The 18,225-nt window shown below is 35.4% G+C and overlaps 1 protein-coding gene across 1 annotated transcript in view; it reads left to right on the forward strand.

Annotated features, from left to right (window-relative positions):
- Positions 1–74: 74 nt before the first annotated feature.
- Positions 75–18,225, forward strand: part of Rcd5 (microspherule protein Rcd5) — a 33,232-nt gene continuing 15,081 nt past the window's right edge. The window contains exons 1-9 of the mRNA XM_089252706.1: positions 75–214; positions 3,480–3,541; positions 4,504–4,895; positions 7,260–7,295; positions 7,958–8,038; positions 8,234–8,343; positions 10,690–10,798; positions 16,563–16,704; positions 16,864–16,939. Of these exons, the coding sequence (XP_089108832.1) occupies positions 3,487–3,541; positions 4,504–4,895; positions 7,260–7,295; positions 7,958–8,038; positions 8,234–8,343; positions 10,690–10,798; positions 16,563–16,704; positions 16,864–16,939 (1,001 nt within the window). The 5' untranslated portion in view covers positions 75–214; positions 3,480–3,486. The remainder of the gene's footprint in view (positions 215–3,479; positions 3,542–4,503; positions 4,896–7,259; positions 7,296–7,957; positions 8,039–8,233; positions 8,344–10,689; positions 10,799–16,562; positions 16,705–16,863; positions 16,940–18,225) is intronic.

Genomic DNA, 18,225 nt, shown 5'->3' on the forward strand with positions numbered 1-18,225 from the left:
TTTTTTTTTCTTTCCAAAAAATTTCACATGAAGGTGGAATGGCCAAAAATCACTTTTGATCCCAAATAAAAAAAATAAATAAATGTTTGTTTATGAATTTGTAAGTACGCAACCTTGAACAAAAACGTATTTTACTAGGGGAAAAGGGACTACAATCACTATAGTTTTGTTGTTTCATTGGCTATATAACTGGTATTGCATGTGGTATATGAAAGTAAATATCTTGTTTCAATTATATTGTATTCAAAAATATGTATTTGTTAATAAAGGCGCGAAATGGTTTCTCTACGCAATAGAAACTTATGAGGCAAGAATTTCTCTATATAAAATTTCATTTTATTTTTTTATTCAGGGAGATTGCCCTAAATTTCCCATGTTCGTGGCATCTCACCCGATCGCGAAGCATTGATTGAGAATTCAACCCCCTTTATTATAACCGAAATATCGGGTTGCTATGACGAGTGGCGTATTCACTGGATGGGGGGGGGGCGCCGCTTATCGGACCGTAGTCCAGGGCGGCAAATTTGAGGAGTGACTGGTTAAGAAAGTTTGTATAAAAGAGATGGGCGGCGAAATTTTTATAACCCTCAATAAATCTGCTTCTGCCCATACACCGTCCAGCATGGCCCAGGCGCAAGGTAATCTGCTTATATCCCGTAAGGGACTGAGCAGAGGCCATGTTAGGTTTGGTGGTGCCCATACAGCATGGGACTAGGTCAGTGAGTGACTAAAAAAGTGACTTGCAAGCTTGCGAGTGAGCAAAAGAGTGACTTATAGTGTTTTTCAAGCTTGTGAGTAAGCGAAAGAGTAACTAGAGTTTGCAAGCTTGTGAGTAAGCAAAAGAGTGACTTAAAGCATGAGCAAGCATGTGGATGACCAAACGACTAAACTATAGAGCAAGGGACAAAGTCAGTGAGTGACCTGGCACATGTGCAAGCGTGTGAGTGACTAAAAGAGTGACTTTAGAGACACTTGTACTTGTAGGCAGGGGGCGTAGCTAGAAATTTCGTTTGGGGGAGCCACTTTCATTTTAGGGGGACCAAAGTGATACAACAATAGATTTGGCCATCTTTTTCCCTTTTTTTTTAAATCTATTCTCATATTTTGGGCCCCCCCCCCCTAATGCCCTTGCTTGCAGGACTGAGGGGCAAGCAGGTTATAGCACAGGTAGCGAATTTGAGGAAAGAATAGTCAGGAAAATTAGGTTAGAATGCAAAAAAGGGCAGCAAAATCATGAATGTACTTCTGGCTACAATGCATCATTTGAGAAGCATTTTTCTAGAGGGTTGATACCGGTTCTCTGACATAAGGGCTGTCGTCGTGACTTATCTCAATCTATGGTTAAATAGACATTATAAATTGTTCAAATTGATGCCCTTAACATTATGGGACTGTGAGCACAGGGCTGCAACCGAAAATGGGAACTTAAGTTTGTTGGCTTGGGCTAGCATCAGTGCTGTTTTAATACATGGGCCCACCTGGGCAGTCTCAAGTACAGAGGGTGGGGCCTCGTGAATATGGGATCTGATTAAAAATTTTGAAAGCAAGCTCAGAAATTGATGAGCAGGCATTTCTAGCTGGCATAGGCGGAGATAGCGTCAAAGGTGGAGCCGACTGATCTAATGTATATATGTATATATGAGCTGACATCATCATCGTGGTCCCCCCCCCCAGACTTCCAAGTCAATCTCCGCCTATGCTAGCCGGGTAGGGGGGTCTCAGAAAAATAACTTCAACCAGGTGCCCATGATTCTTTTGAGACAGGCAAGTGTCAATTTTGACGCTCCCCACACTGCAAACTTGAATGGAAAAAAGAGTAAACACTGCTCATCCTGGTCCAGAACCTGTGGGACCGGTATCCCCTCCCTGCCTTCCCTAGTTGTGGCTTATGTGGGAATCAGGCGCTGGTCATTGATGCAGTATAAACAGGGTATTTAAGCACTTTAATTTCAATCTGGAAATATTAGGTTACTGCGACTAACCGTTTGGGAACCACTTTTCTACACTATCAGTATAAGGACCTGACTTTGACATGGGGGGGGGGGGCGGGCTTATTTCAACTAGGCTCTGGGATCATTTGTTAGTAAATATAGAATGTTCAAATACCGGGGACCCAGAGCAAATGCCCTACTTCTCTATAGGGCCAGTCAAGTATTACGTCTGCATCGATAGGGGGGGGGGGGGTTCCCGATTTGCTGACTTTTGGTGACAAGTGGGGAGGGGTTTGGATAATACTTATGTCATCAACCAACCCTTTATGAAAATATGAAATATTTTTAACGACATCTCAGTGCATCAAAAATGAGAAAACATTTCGATAGTTTGTGGGCACTTGAAGTAACATTCCCCCCATTGATAAGTGCCCTGCAGAGCCACTTTAGTGATCTCTAAATGTTTTGCGGATCCAAGTGATCTGGAAATGTGACCGGCCGCTTAAGTGCTCTGGAACTGTGCACTCATCACTCAAGTGATCTGTAATTATATGTCGTGGGTAACTTGAGTGATGTAGAATGGCACTGGGGCTGCTTAAGTGCTCTAAAACTACGTCAGATGTCACTCAAGGGATCTCTAAATGTGTCATGGATCGCTTAAGTGTTCTGTAACTTTGTCCCAGGTCATTTAAGTGATCCGAAAATGTGCCATGGGCTGCTTAAATGCTCTGAAATTGTACAATGGGACACAAGTGATCTGTAAACGTGCCACTTAGTTCATTTTTACAAAATTAGCTTTGAGGAGGGCAGGCCGCATCAGATAACCCCCAGGGTCATATTTGGGCCAAGGGCCTTTATGCGATTTATCATTACATAACTTAGAGGGTGGGTCGCAATATGAACTTGTTAAAGATAAATTTTTTGAGTTTATAGCCTTCAAATAACTGAAATTAACAGGAAATGATTATATTAACATATAAAGGTAATAAAGGTATTTTCTACCGAAATTTAGATTAAAAAAATATTTTTTTGCATAAAAAAATAAATTTTTGATCATCAGGGGGCTCACCCCATGCCCCCCCCCCCATATACATCTCTGATCCCACCAGTATGCATTAGGATTCAGAGGGACAGAGCAGATGACGAAATTTTGCTGGTGAGGGGATCAGAGTTTTGCTGACGGGGGGGGGGGTCAAAAATGGCTGCAAATTTGCTTATGTAATGCTTGAATGGCCCTATGTGGAAATTTAGCCTTGATTAAAACAGAGTGTAATAGGTGCATTACATGTCTGTATGAAATAAACATGTATCTATTTGATCGTTTTATGTACAACTATTTAGACCGGTGAACCTAAATTCTATTTAAAATATTTTACACATGATTTTTTGATTGAATTATCATTGTTAAATCTCACTTTTTACAGTTAGGGAATTTCAATGTTGTGCTGTTTTATTTTTTGCGGAAATGAAATGGACATGAAAAAAAAATTAAAGGAAAATTCCTGAAAAAAAACATTGTCTCAACCGAGTTTAATTTTTTCCCCACAGCTCAACCATGGACATAACCAATTTCGCTGTGAATGAAGGTGCTGGTAATTCTCTCACTCAAGGTAACGTGTTTTTCAAAACTTCTGTATTAATTCTATAATGAGTTAAAGTTAAATAAAAATATTGAATATCATTTACTGTAGTTGCTATCCCAATCTCTTGAGTCATGCTCATACAAATATAAATACCACAACAGACAAATTGCCCAATGAGGTGGCGGAGAAAAAGTTGCCCTTAACAAATATGGATGTCATACACTTCAAAATTACAGCATTTACAGCTGTTTTTTTATTACAGCCCTAATAAAAAGTCAATTGCAAAAACTAGAAACAGTATATATACAAGATAAAATATAAAATGTCCATAAAGAAAGCTTTAAGTATTGATTAGTATGCAAATTGATTCCAAGCATTGTTTTTTGCCTCTCAGAATGCAAATCACTTTGATGTACTGACTTCTGGCAGATCCTAATGATGACGGTTTTGTTGCTTGTCACATAACTTTTCATTCTGACCATGCTGCACAGTTACTCAACAAATTATTTGAATACAACCTGAACCACTCATAGTATGACCCAACTTTATTGAAGTTCCGCTGTATTCCTGGAATCAAGTGAAATCCTCTTGATAAAAAAGTAGCAAAGTACAAAGAGTTTAAGAAGCTCTTTATTCATTTATCCTTTTCTGATAATTTTAAAACACACTTTTTGTATTTCATAGGCATATAGGCTACATTATTTAAATTGTATGTGAAGGCCTATATATGCACTCAGGACAGGAACCAGATAGTTGAATCAGCAATCGCCCCTGTTGCAAACTTTTGGGCGGGACGAATATTGGGGAAAAAACAAAAATACTGTTATAAAATCATTGAATTTCTCAAGGGGGGGGGGGGGTGACGAAATCATATTTGCCCTCTCCTCACAAAAATTGTAGTGCCAGATTTGAATGCACTATCAAATTTTTATGTGCTGCCCATACGTGACTTTCAAGACACATAAAAGTGAACATTTCTCTATTTTCAGATCCATCTGCAAATGTTTTCTCTTGTAATACTGGTATCATCCTGCCCCAGTCAACGATAGCATCATCATCATCAGCTAGCTTGTCATCTCCTTCAGCAAGTTCACAGAACTTTCCTGTCATACCTAATTCAAATGACCAGTTCCAAAAGAGGAGGAGTTCATCACGTTCAATAAAACGGAAAAAGTTTGATGATGAAGTGGTTGAAAGTAGCTTAGTGAAGACCACTCGACCGAGGCCATCACCCAGCACAGCTTTTCCTTCATTGCCATCATCCTCATCTACATATCCTATTGTTCCAACGCCCACCCAATCATCTTTGCCTGCCACAGTTACTAGCAGTGAACAATATCAGCTAGAAACCTCTCCTGTACCTGCGGCAGAACGCAAAAAGGTCAGCTTCATAAAATTCTTATTTGATGTTGGATATATGAAGCATGGTCTTTATTTTATTTCACATTGTTATAGTGATTTGAAATATGCTAAGCATTAATTGAAATAATAATATGGAAAAAACCTTAACACATTTCAGTGTTGGTGCACAAACTTTTTTGTCTGTGGACTGTATATGCAAGATGACTACTTTTCCCAGGCCAAAGCTGGTGTACTTATAGTGTTATGTGGATTGCACATTTGCTTTTTATAAATACCATGTACTGGCCCGTACACCAGTCTGCGCCCGAGTGACATTGTGGTAAGATACTCGTCTACTTTTGTAAGCGTTGCTGCCAGATCCCAGGTTTGAACCGAGGGAAGAATATATAGAACAAGATATTTTCCCTAACGAGCTTGCAGCAACCACTGATAGATGGCGCCTTCATTTCCAACCCAACTCGTTAATAGCAGTAAATTGCAGTCTAGCAATATAGCCAGAGTTTGTGTTTGGTGCAGAAAGCTAGTCTTTGAATCTCTCTTTGTATACCTCCTTCTTCTTATAGAGTGATCATACTGATGATGTTTTCAATTAATCTATACACCCTGTTCCTTTAAGCAAGCCTGCTAACTCTCCAGATTTGGGGGTTCCTCTCTCAGGAATTTTTAGGAATTTCTCCAAATTTTAGCCCAAAATTTTGTTTTTCTCTCAAATTTAACGAAAAAAATTACAATTCAGGTTATAAACACAACACAAGTCCATTCAAGATGAAGCAACGAACCAAGGAACAGAGTCCTGGAGTTTAGGTCATTGGCAGTTGGTGTCCACTAGAAGGTTTCGAAGTGATTGATGACCCGCATGATGATCGAACTGCACAGATGTCGGAACTGGGCGTTACCATCAGCAGTCAATATGCAGGACACCCTGAAACCTATCAGGAGTGGCAGTCAACTGTCAGAGCTGAACTGCAACACTTAGATTTTTCTTTAGAAAAATACTTAGTTAAAAGTATTTCAACCGGACCAGCTGGGAACAATAGCATCTGTTATTTAGTTCACAACATTTGTTAGAAGTTAGCTTAACGACTTAAGCTGAGAACAATAAAACTATGTAAGTGGTAGATGCAATATTTCAAGTAGTTGAGAAAATACGCTTGTGACAGCGTCCGACCGGTATTTAAGGGGGAAATTCGCAGCCATACATGTCAGGCAAGCCAATTGGCTTTAAGGTCGAATTTAGATATAGAAACAAGTTTTCAAGAAATAATATTTCGGGATGACAACACTGAAAACATAAAATGAAGTCCGATCAGCGGAGGCGGAGATTGGCGGCATGTGATCCCACGAATCGGTCCTGGGGGGGGGGCACAACAAAGGTAAGATGAAAGAATAAATAGTAAGAAAAATGACCAGATAAGGACTCTTCCACAGGATGGTCTATGGATACGCTACAGAAAGTGTGATTGCTGTAGATTATGGCAGTTGCTGTGATCTATGCGATCTCTGCTGGGTCAGTCGTGTGCCAACCATGTGGAAAAAGCTTGAGCGATACAGTTGTATTGAAAATAAAACTGGGGACGTTCCAGGTAGCAAAAAAATTGAGCAGCAAATGTTTTACATTTTATGAAACTATAGTCTGCCCAGGAGTGTGCAGGACCTACCTGGGGGGAGGGGGGGGGGACACTTTTCTGTAATTGTTTTTTTTTAATATTTTCACAAAAATGAATATACGTTGTTTCAAAATAAATATCATTTGCTCTATTCCCAGTGATTTGAAAAGTCAGGGAGAGTCAAGGAAAAAGTTCTGTGGGGGGCTAAACTCGAAAAACAAAAATTCGAAGTGTGGAAGGTTAAGATTTTAAATTCTATTTCTTTCTTCCAAGGTTTTGTTCAGGTAAATGATCCAGTAGATTTTGCTAGGAACTCTGACTTGTGTGCGCCAGGGCTGGACGAATCCCAGGCTCCGGTCCACCATGGCGACTAAAAAATTGGTATTGTCGCCTAACACTTTCTTCATGTAGTTATTAAGTTGCAGGCTGAGAGCAGCATATCTGCCAACACCAACATGAAAGAGGGTCAGCATGCCTTGAAAAAGTCAAAGGAAGCAATATTTTAATTTTTTTCCCCTTTGGGTAAAATTTTTTTTGAGCTTAAAATTTTTTTCGAGCACCTTTTTTGCTATTTGTCCAGCCCTGGTGTGTACATAGTTAATGTTTTCTCATGTCAGCATCTCGTGTCTGCAATGATAAATTTCATTTTTATGTAAATATAATATAAATATATATATACTAAGTGGAAATAAGTTTCATACTCATTTAACATAACTTGTTGAAATGATTCTTAAAAAACTTGTGGATTTTAATTGTGCTTTATTGTGATCTTTTAGCCAAAGCCATCATCTAGAAGAGTGAAAAAGACTAAAGTAAGTACTTACGTGTTTTTCCTATTATTAGAACCTATGTTCCCTTAAACTAATTTGTGGGACTTCAACAAAAGATGTGATGTTTCTGAAATGGCATTGGCGTGTTTGTAGACCTTTCTGTTTTGTTGCCTTTCTGTAAATTTTTGAATCTTGAGTCTGATCCAACTTCACACACAATGGATCATGAACTTTTCTTTCTTCAAGAGTAAAAGTAAAAATCGACCCTCCCTCTCTAAGCTGCCCATTCATGGTCAGTTTCTGCTGCACCGAACAAATTCATTGTACATATTTAATATAGTAGCTTGTTTTGTTATTCTGTTTGCACATCAAAATTCTGCATGCAGAGTGACAACAGATCAGTGCAGTGCAGGTAAAAATTATAGTTAAATAATGATTTCCCTTGGGAAATTGGTAGTATATCATGGTATACAGCATGAATTTAGTGACGATATATTCGGGTGGGACTATCAAAAACTAATTGTATAACTGATTGTATAATGGTTCAAGAGAATGGCCATCTGACCATGGTCATCCATCAGACAGATGACTGACATACATTCCATATAAAGGGGTTACACTCTAAACAGTATTTTTTATTGATAAGAAATGCGGTTGTTATAATGGTAATTACATGGTGTTATAATGATTTTTTTTATTCCTAGAACCCGGTTCCTTATTCCACAAAAGACATAGGCCGATGGAAGCCTGCTGACGATCTTGCCCTGATATTGGCAGTTCTTCAGGCAAGTAAAAAACTTAACATATTTTTTCAATTATTCACCATTTTATTTTATGTCTTTTTCATCGAGTTCTGAGGGAGGGGATTTCAAAAAAACATTTAGCAATATGTTTGTTCAAGTAACTTTTGGTATGGTAGTTCATACATGTCAAATATTGATATACAATATAAGAGATTGTTTTTTATCTGATATTTTTAGGCAAATGATTTAGGGGATGTTTATCGAGGCGTTAAGTTCTCATGTAGGTTCACTTTGCATGAAATCCATGAACGTTGGTATGCACTGCTATATAATCCTACAATTTCCAAGTAAGCTTTTTATTCTTTTTTTAAGCAAACACTATTTTTTTTCTTATATACCAGATATACTTGTGTATAAGCCGAGTATTTTTGTGGAAAAATTTGTTCCTCAAGTGGGGGTTGGCTTATACTCGTGTCAGTTTTTGATGAGAAAATATCGACCCCTGTAATCAGTAGTCATTTTTGTAGCAGTGTTCGAGAAACGCATTATTGGTATGGGATATGGTCAAACCCCACAGAACAGATAATGTCAAAGTTGAGGCAAAGAAATCAAAAACATCATTGGCTTTGATACCATGTGTGCTAACGTTGATTGTACAACCTTTAGATGTGAGCATCAACAAGCCTCTCAAAGACTATTTAAGGAATTTGTGGATCTAATGGATGAGTTCCGATGATAAAAAAAACTACCAAAAGTGGTGCCTTGAAGAAACTTGACATTGGCCTAGTGTGCCAATGGGCACATGAGGCATGAAATTCTGTTTCCGCCGATCCTTCAAAAAGTTTTGCATCAGCAATGCGATGGACGGAACTGAAGATGATATCGTCTTTGAAAGTGACAATGGCGATGACAGTCCAGATGAGGATAAAAACTAAGATGCCGCACCCCCTATGATGATGATCTGATGGATTACGATGAGCTTGGAGACTCGGAAGAAACGGATTAAAAAGTTTGAATCATTTTCTATTGTAAATATCCGCAAGCAATTCATTTTGCATGAAAATATAAGAATTTTTTTTTCTCTAAAATGCATGGATTTTTTTGGGTCGGCTTATACACAAGTTTTCAATTTATTTGGTTTTGGTGGTCCTGAAGTGAGGGGGTCTGCTTATACACGAGTATATACGGTATATATATTTTTTCATTTTGTATACAGTGGAATTTGAACAATATCTAGTACTTCCTTTTTGTAGTGGCTCCCTAGTTAAAATAACATGGACACAGTTGTGATTTTGCCGAGCTTGTGAAGCATAAATATATTATAGAGAAATAAAAACAATATAATACATGCTTCATGCAAATGTTTTTTATATTTTGCAATAAATCTTTAATTATCTGATTTACTTGAGATGAGCATATTTATGTCAGTAAATCAAAGTTCTTGAATGCTCTCAATCAAAGTTTGTGAATGGTCTTATAGGTACCAATGCTTCCAATTTACCTGGAATCGTATCAATTTTTTGGCTTTATTGAAATCTTCCAGTCTTAAACCAAATTATTCTGATTGAAAAATCCTTAAAGAAAATGCCAGAGTCCTTGCATTCCTAGGCTGATCTTGGAATATGGAAAATCAGGGTTTCAAAAAACTAAAAATCTGCTATTGTTACTATATATGATGCCAAAAATGAGTTGGCAGTTATTGGCAAAACGACTGGTGGGAAATAAAGCGCTACTGCAAATCACAGTGTATTATAATGAATTATACTGTAAAAAAAAAAAGTTTAGCGTGGCAAATATGAGATTTAAATATTCATATTTATAGACATAATTTATAAGTTGCAAAATAATTTTAATCTTTGATTTCAAGGAAGAAAAATAAAAATTCAAGTGGGTTTTGTTTAAATATGGAACATCTTAAAAAAAGTCAAGACAGCAATAGTTAAAGAAAATACGGTAATGGCCTGGGAAAATTGGTTATATGGTATGCAGTCTCTCAAAAAGTCCTATTTTCCCCTTTTATTTGTATGACTTTTTTTTTGGTAGTGAAATATTTTGTCACTGAACAAACTACAGATTTTTCAAGTTTGGGAATTGGCACCTATGGCATCGAGTATTATCTTGGTCATTTCTCAACCTATGCTCCACAAAGATGGAAATGGTTTGATAACTGTAGCAGATTCATGGAAATTTAATTTTAATTAAATGAATATATTTCAGTTTTATACCACAAATATTAACAATAACTTCCAATGGTTCAAATATAATATTACACAAACATAACTGTAGTTAGTAAGTTAGTAATCTAAAACTTTCATGCCTTTTACTGGTCCTTAAGTGCAGAAGTTTTGCAAACACTCATCTGTACTGCTTAAATCAAATATACATTCGACGGACATGAAAAGAAAAAAGTTTGTTAAAAATTCCCCAGATGAATGTGCATGTGCTGTTAAGTAGTAGTGGTCTCCCTCAACATCAGCAAATGACCTCCCAGGTAGTGAGATTGGGGGAGAGAAAGAGATGATTTTTCTCAATCTCCAATACATCAAAGAAAGAGACATTTTGGATATTATTGCCAGGGTGAACTCTAAATCCTGGCCTGCGGTCAAGTTTTCTTTCTGAGTAAATATCAGTAAACCTTTCTTTCCATTTATTGTTCCTTAATGAATTGAAGTCTTACATTTTTTTTTTTTCAGAGTTGCCTGTAATGCAATGAAACAATTGCATCCTGATGTTGTTGCTCAGATCAAAGCCAAAGCCTTGTTCAGTGTGAAAGAAGAAAACATTCTTGGGACAGTGCCTTCAGTAAGCTTTTATTTAATGGACATCAAAATATTTACGAAATATTTCGAAAATATTATGAAATATTGTATTCCAAAGCAAAACAAAATCATAAAAAAATATCTTTAAAAACATTTTTTTTTAAATTATGAATAGTCATATTTGCTATCCATATTCTTACATCACTTAATAATCTTAATTTTTGAATCTCGTCACTAGGGTTAAGATTTTTATGACCTAAAAACTGCTAGAAAATGATTCATAAAAATGCATTTTTGCTTTTAAAAAAAAGATATGCTCTGTAAAACAAGAAAAATTACCTAAACATTTTTCTCTTCCACTTCTGGTAAAGTTAATTTTAGTAAAATGATATGTACTGATGAGGAATATTAATGTAATTAAAACTATTTTAAATCATCAGTTGTGGCTTAAACAGCTAAATGTATAGGCCTCTCTCATAGAATCAGGAACACAGCTATTTTTAAAACTGATTTCAGTTTTTGTACCAAACAAAGTTTACTGCCTAAAAGCATATTTCTATGGGGGGAAATATAAATTTATCTATAAATTTGATACTAAAATGGGAGTATAGATGAACTTCCTCAAGAGAAACTTACCCAATATAATTTTAACTTAACACAAATTAAATATTTTTCATGTTGCAAATAATCAATTTACTATTTTGTTGGTTAATACAAAATTTTAGTACAAAATATTTTCTGTATTTTTTGACTTCATAAATAAGATTGACTGCATTTTGTCTCATTTTTCTCTATTGATGTAGCTTTTTCCATACATGCAAAATAACCTACTCAATTGTTGCTTCTCGATTCAAAGACTTATGGCAGCACTTCTTGAACCCATAACATAAATAATAAATCAATTTAATCACCAAAAATTATAAATAAATTTACTGCTGCTATGGTATTTCTGAGGAGCAAGAGGACAGTGGAAGGGGAACTTGAGGACAAGGCTAGTGTGCAACTGGTCTACTTCGTAAAATTCTGTCTCTAGCTTGAAGAGGGAGAAGGAATTGTCTTGTTGTCATAGTGTGACAAATTTGTAGATGTTGTGAACACTAAGATCCTCCTTTTTTTTATCTCGACCTCGTATATGTCTTTCAGTAGAAGATGGATGGCAAAAGGAAAACAAAATATTTACTCGTTGAAAATGCAGAAATATGTAAAATAATAAATAATAACTTAAGTCATTAAAATATGGTCTATTATGTAAAAATAGTCAAATATGCAAAGCCATAGAAATCCTAGCCCTACTCATCACTATTGATTGCTGAAGGCTGTTAATCTCAAATTTACTATCCATTGTGTGTGTATTAAATGTTGGTTTCATATTGCAATATTCCTTCCTTGAAATCAAGTATATCAAACATATGGTGATTATATTATATTAAATATATGTTTGTCATTTGTGTGTAAGGAGCAATGATTTGGAAGTGTCCAAATACAGCCAAATCTCGATCAGTGGAATGGGTCATGGCCAATAAAAAAATTCAAGTTATCGTTTTCCAATTTTGAATTAAAAGAAGGATTTTTTCAAATAACTTATGTATACTGTGTATGAATATCATATTAGGGAAAAATGTGTCGAAGTACTGAACATGAAGTTAGCAATGATAAGTGATTCTAATGCTTAATTATTAAATGGGAATGAGAAAATATGAATTTATAGTGCATGAATTTATGTACTATTATGAATTTATGTTAATATTCCTGAGGAACTTCTAACATATAGAGAATGTGCTGGAGATTGCAATTCACCAAAGTTTGCAATCTGACCACTGTTTATAACATTTTGAGATATCCCCACAGCCGGAAATTGCAAGGGTTAAGGTGCATCCTGTCAAAATGGGTCTTCAGCAGCTGCTTTGTTGGTATTGCAATGTGCATCTTGATAGAAGTTCTATCCACACACTGATGATGTGGAAGTGCTGAAATGATGTGGTTGCACAAAATAGATTATACTGCTGGCCAAGTACAGCATCATCTACATTTTGCACTTTTTTCTTTTGCGAAAGAAACTTCTATTGCTTCAGGAGTATCCATGCAAATTTTCATGTCATTCTGATCAGTACTTATTGTATAGTTTTGGAATCAAAACTTTAATTATAATCACCCTGTATATAGCTGATTATTTTTCATAAATCTGTTACTACTATACAGTAGAACCTTGATTAACTGGGCTTAACAGTGTGAAAGTATAAAAAAAACAACTATTGAATATTAAGACTGGGAGATGTACAGTAGGAGATGTGCTACTTCTTATGGGAAAGAAAATGAAAATGTATGTGAGGTAATGTAACTACTAGTACACTGGTCTCTGTCCTTCAAGGACAGCTGGTGTCTTTATTGGATTATAGGACAACCTGCCCCTAGCATGATGGTGTCACTACTGTTGCTGCTTCTTTGTGAATAGAAAAAGAAACCCTGTGAGATAATACACCACTACATTTAGATGTGTGATGCAATCCTTATTCATGAATTTGCTAAAGATAGAGCATCAGAATGTAGCCAAAGGTTAGAAAATGTTGTAAGAATGATAAATTTTGGCTTTTGTATATAACTTTAAATAACTAAGATACTTCATATGAAAAATATATATATATTCTGGCCACTTTTATGTGACTTTTTGAAAAAAACCACTTATAAAATCTTATGTCATTTAAAGATATACCATCAGAATGTACCCCAAGGATATAAAATGGGGTAAAAATGAAACATTTTGGCTAATAATGAACCAATATGATATTTTCCCCAGAAAAAAATTATATTTAATATTGGTTTAAACCAAACAACCCTGGTTTGAACACTGCATTCACTCAACTAAACCAAAGAGAAATGGCGGTATTGATGTCATGAGACTTGCAACAAAAGATTTGCTAGCACAGGTGACCAAGTTGACTGGCAGATGAAACTAGAACACAAAACAAGCGCGACACTGACAACACATCACATCACAGGGCCACACATACATTCAGAACACGCATTCTGGCATGTACCAATTTTTGTTAGAAATTCTACAGAGGTATATATTTATGAAAATTAAATTAACACTACTATTATGCATGTGAAATTAAATAATATTAGTGTTAATTTTGATTTACAAAACTGGAAAAAGAAAGAGGGAAGAGGAAAAGTGTTCTTTTTTTTAATTATGTATTCAGCATCTTTAATTCCTCTCTGGAAGGATAAATGCAATTTTTTCAAAATTCATCTCATACCCAAGAACTTCAGCTTAAGAGAAAAAAAACTTTGGGTTAAGGAAAAATTTTAACATTGAAATAATATTGAAGGTTTTGGAGCCCAAGAGAAAACTTAGACGTGAGCAGATATGGCGACCTATCACGAATTGACTGTAGTTGAATATAATCAGGCTTGTAATGTGGAGAAATAATTCATTAGTATCTTGATTAACGCAAGAGAATGGGCCCCTGAGTCTGAGCAGTCTGAGAACCTTGATTAGTAGAGATAACGATCCATTATAGCTCAACGAATGGCATCACATTTTGTGGTTGATGGGCAGCTCTTGTATCTCTTGATATAAATTCTTCTTCCTGTGGGTAAAAAATGGTTTTGTTTATTAGTAAAACAATCATTTCTGTCATAGTTTTGGCCTTTAAATATATTTTGACATGAAATTATTTCTCACAAGTAACTGAATTCAACCATTCTAATTTCCAGTGAGTTTAAGAGTTTGCTGTCATTGACGAAATGAGCATCATACCAGGGCTAGATATCGGCACGTGCATGTTTTTGGAAACCTGTACGGATTTGATAATTGGTTCATAAAATCAAAAGTTCATAAATGGGTGGGATGATAAAAAATGGGGGAAATAAAAAATTAGTTAGTCATTCACCTTTATTGATGATTTCCGTAAAACTCACTTATTTTTGTTTGCTTCATCGCAACGTTTCAGTTGAATATAAGAAAAAATATATTTCAAAAAAAGAACAAGCCCAGTCAAAATTTTTACATGCTCGCTCCAACTAACATCACCACAGCGCAGAATTGTTAAGCTAGTTGACCTTTGTTGATTCTTTTAGAGATTCTACTGCATATTCATTTATTTTTTGAAAATGATGACTTCTAATCAAGTGATCAGTATTTTAAATGTTATCTGCATACCCATTCAAGATGAAGTTGTGATTATTTGACAAGGGTAGGCCTATATGAATTATCAAGGATATACGATACTGTCTCACCACAACTCTTTACCGATGTTTTAGAAGTATTTAGGAAACTGGATTGGGATGAGAAAGAAATTAAAGTAAATTGGAGAATTTCTCAACCATTTGGTTTTGCCGACGACATTGTTATTATCAGCAGTAATCCAGAGAAGAAATAATACAAGAACTGACAAAGGCAAGTATTCAGGTGGATTTGAACATGAATCTGCAAAAGACTAAAGTTATGTTCAACTCCTTTGCGTTGAAGACGATCGTGCTCAACAACACAGAGATAGAAGAAGTAGAAAGCTATGTATAGCTAGGACAAGAATTTACCATGGACAATGGAATCATTAATGAAATAAACAGAAGGATCAGGTGTGTAACCAGTGTATGCTACCAGCACTGACTTATGGAGCTGAAACATGGACACTCACAAGCAAGATAATACAAAGGCTACAGACAACACAAAGGAGCATGGAAAGAGGTATGTTTGGCATCATGAGAAGAGACAGAAAACTTTGATAAGAAGCCACACAAAGGTATTTGATGTCATGGGAAGAATTAAACGTTGAAAATAGAAAATGGGCTGGACATATATATTGCAAGAAGACAGGATAACAGTTAAAGTTATTTGGAGTGGGGGGGGGTGTATATGGACCATTTGGTGGTTTATCAATTTTTCATTTGCTTAGTTTTAGGGTTCAAGTAGAGTAGTGATTAAAAACTTGTGCCTGGTTGAAAAAAAAAGTAATTTTGTATTTATATTAAATTCAAGTTTTTTGTATTATATTAACTTCATGATCTTAGATGGTAACTAAAATTCATCTTTCAAAATTATGGTGCACATTCATTTTGTGTATAGGTGAAACAATAGTTTGCATAACAAAGCAGTTGAGTATATCGGCCTATTCTAGGTTTTGTGACTCTGATGATATCCAATAGCATTCAATTGTCTTCTGTAGTTTTAGGGCATGCAGAGGCATAAACAATATTTACAATGCTTAGCAAAGAGCTAGAAATGAAAGTGCTTCATTTGTCAAAAACAATTATACTGGCATTGAGTGCAAAAATTTAAATAAATCCTTCTAAAAAAAGCTATGGACAATGCAGTAAAACTATCTGGTCCACCTTGACTTATTTATATCGGACTTGTAATTTACACATTTTGCACTGTGCTCGTGGAAGTGTTCTCAAAAGAGCATCATATTCGTAAAAAACTTCAAAATGTCTTCATAATTTGCTATGTGCATTGTTGAAGAGAGTTGACAGACTGGACTTTAGAACACTCCGAAAAAAAGAATGTAATATATAGTGTGAGGGGGGACAGAAAAAAATTATTTGTGGTTGCTAGTACCCTATTTTGGCCAAAAGTAGTTTTTGTTACAAAGTCATTTCTCTTTAGCTCGAGTTAGTCTTATAGGATATTGAAATAGTGTGGTATGAAAAAAAAACATTTTTTTTAATTTTTCAAAAAAAATTTCTAGGGGTTTTTTTGAATATGCTATGATTATATGTTGTGTAACGGGGGTACCCTCCCCTCGTCCTACTTTTTTTAATCTGGGAATCCTGCATTAATGAGTTATTTTCTTTTTGAATTTTAGACTGCTCAACCCACCCTTGAAGTGTTTGAAGAACTTTTAAATAAACACCCAGATGTGTTTTTGCCTGTCCGAACTGCAAAAGTGTTACTCTTTCATTGGTCACTTATGAAACATTACAGCTTGTTGCCAGATCAAACAATAAGTAAATTGCTAATATATTTTGTGGTCATTCATTGTATAATTTAATGTAAAATTTGTCTCATTCATTAATGATTTTTTGAGTATTATTAGGCAAAGTTATCTACTCTTTCAAAATTACTCTCTGTTGCCATTTTTATTATTATTACTTACATTATTTCAGACCAGAAATTGAATGCATTTGACTGGTTCAGCAGTTTCTCAGATGTGGAAGATTGCATTGATGATAAGGAGTTAAGGTATGTTTTTATTATTTTTGTCGTATTAAGTATGCAGGTATCCTTTACATGATTTTTCAATGATGCAATTTTGAAAAGTTGATTTTAGAAATTGCAACCTGTAAAATTTGGCCTAGAGTTTGATGTTAATCTTGAAAATTGGCTTGCAAATTAAAGATATGATGTAGTTGAAATGAAAAATCCTTTGGATATCATGATTTAGATGAGACAAATGCAGAACAATCATTCAAATCCAATTCACCAGATCTCGCTAATTAGCATCTTTTGATGACATTAACAATGCTATCAGAATTTTAACCACAGGAAAAAGATCTTAATGAAACTAGATTTTTTTGTATTTGCTAGGATATATTCAAAATTCTCTGGCAATTCTCTTGGTACTGAAGTTTTCATAAAGAGACAAAAGAATGTTGCATGTCACCTGAATCTTGATTGTTTCATTAACCTTTTAGCAGTCCAATGTTCCCAATTGGAAACATTTGTTTTATTAATCAGAAAAAAATATTTTTTGTGCCTGTGAGAGCACTAGATTTTTTTTCCCTGGACGTATTCCAAACTTAATTTACAAAGCAAAAATTTCAATCCTTGCAACACATATGCTATCAATTTAATTTTTTTTTTTTTGATTTTAATGTGGTTTCTATGGACATGGTCCAGGAAACATACAGGGAAATTTTTTTCATGAATTTTTTGATTAATATGTCTATACTGAAGGATCGGGGGGAAATAAAGGGAAAAAATTATATAAAAATCAATCCGAATCTGAATTCGGGCAGTAAAAGGTAAAAAAAAAGTTATCACAGCCAGCTATCATACCAGGCTCTTCAGGAAGAAATCATCCACACTCACACTAGAATCAATCAGAAGCAGTGGAGACAGAAGTAAAAAGTATTAATTAAATTCATTCATGTAGCTTAAATTCACGATACTTATTTAAAAGTTTCAATAATCAATTCACTAAAAATATTATGTTGCTGCTTGAAATTGGGTTTGTTTTTTACCTTTCTAAATAAAACCATCTATTCCTATCTAATCACAAAAATGACCGATCCTTAAGGGACATATCTAGCGAGCTGTAGTACCCAAAATCGACAGTGGCTTATGTGATTAAGAAGTGGAAGGTGGACTGTGATTGTCGGAATTTGCCCCGAGTCGGCAGACCAATGAAACTGGGAGATAGAGACCGACGGGTGCTGTCCAGAGAAATTCGGAAGAACCGCACCCAACCGATGGCCCTCATCCACGAGGAGTTTCAACAGGCATCCGGGAGTATTGTTTCAATGAAT

The sequence above is a fragment of the Pholcus phalangioides genome, unplaced genomic scaffold, assembly GCF_987345545.1.
Source record: "Pholcus phalangioides strain wild (caught in Gottingen) unplaced genomic scaffold, Ppha-v1.0 ptg000030l_1, whole genome shotgun sequence".
Taxonomy (NCBI): domain Eukaryota; kingdom Metazoa; phylum Arthropoda; class Arachnida; order Araneae; family Pholcidae; genus Pholcus; species Pholcus phalangioides.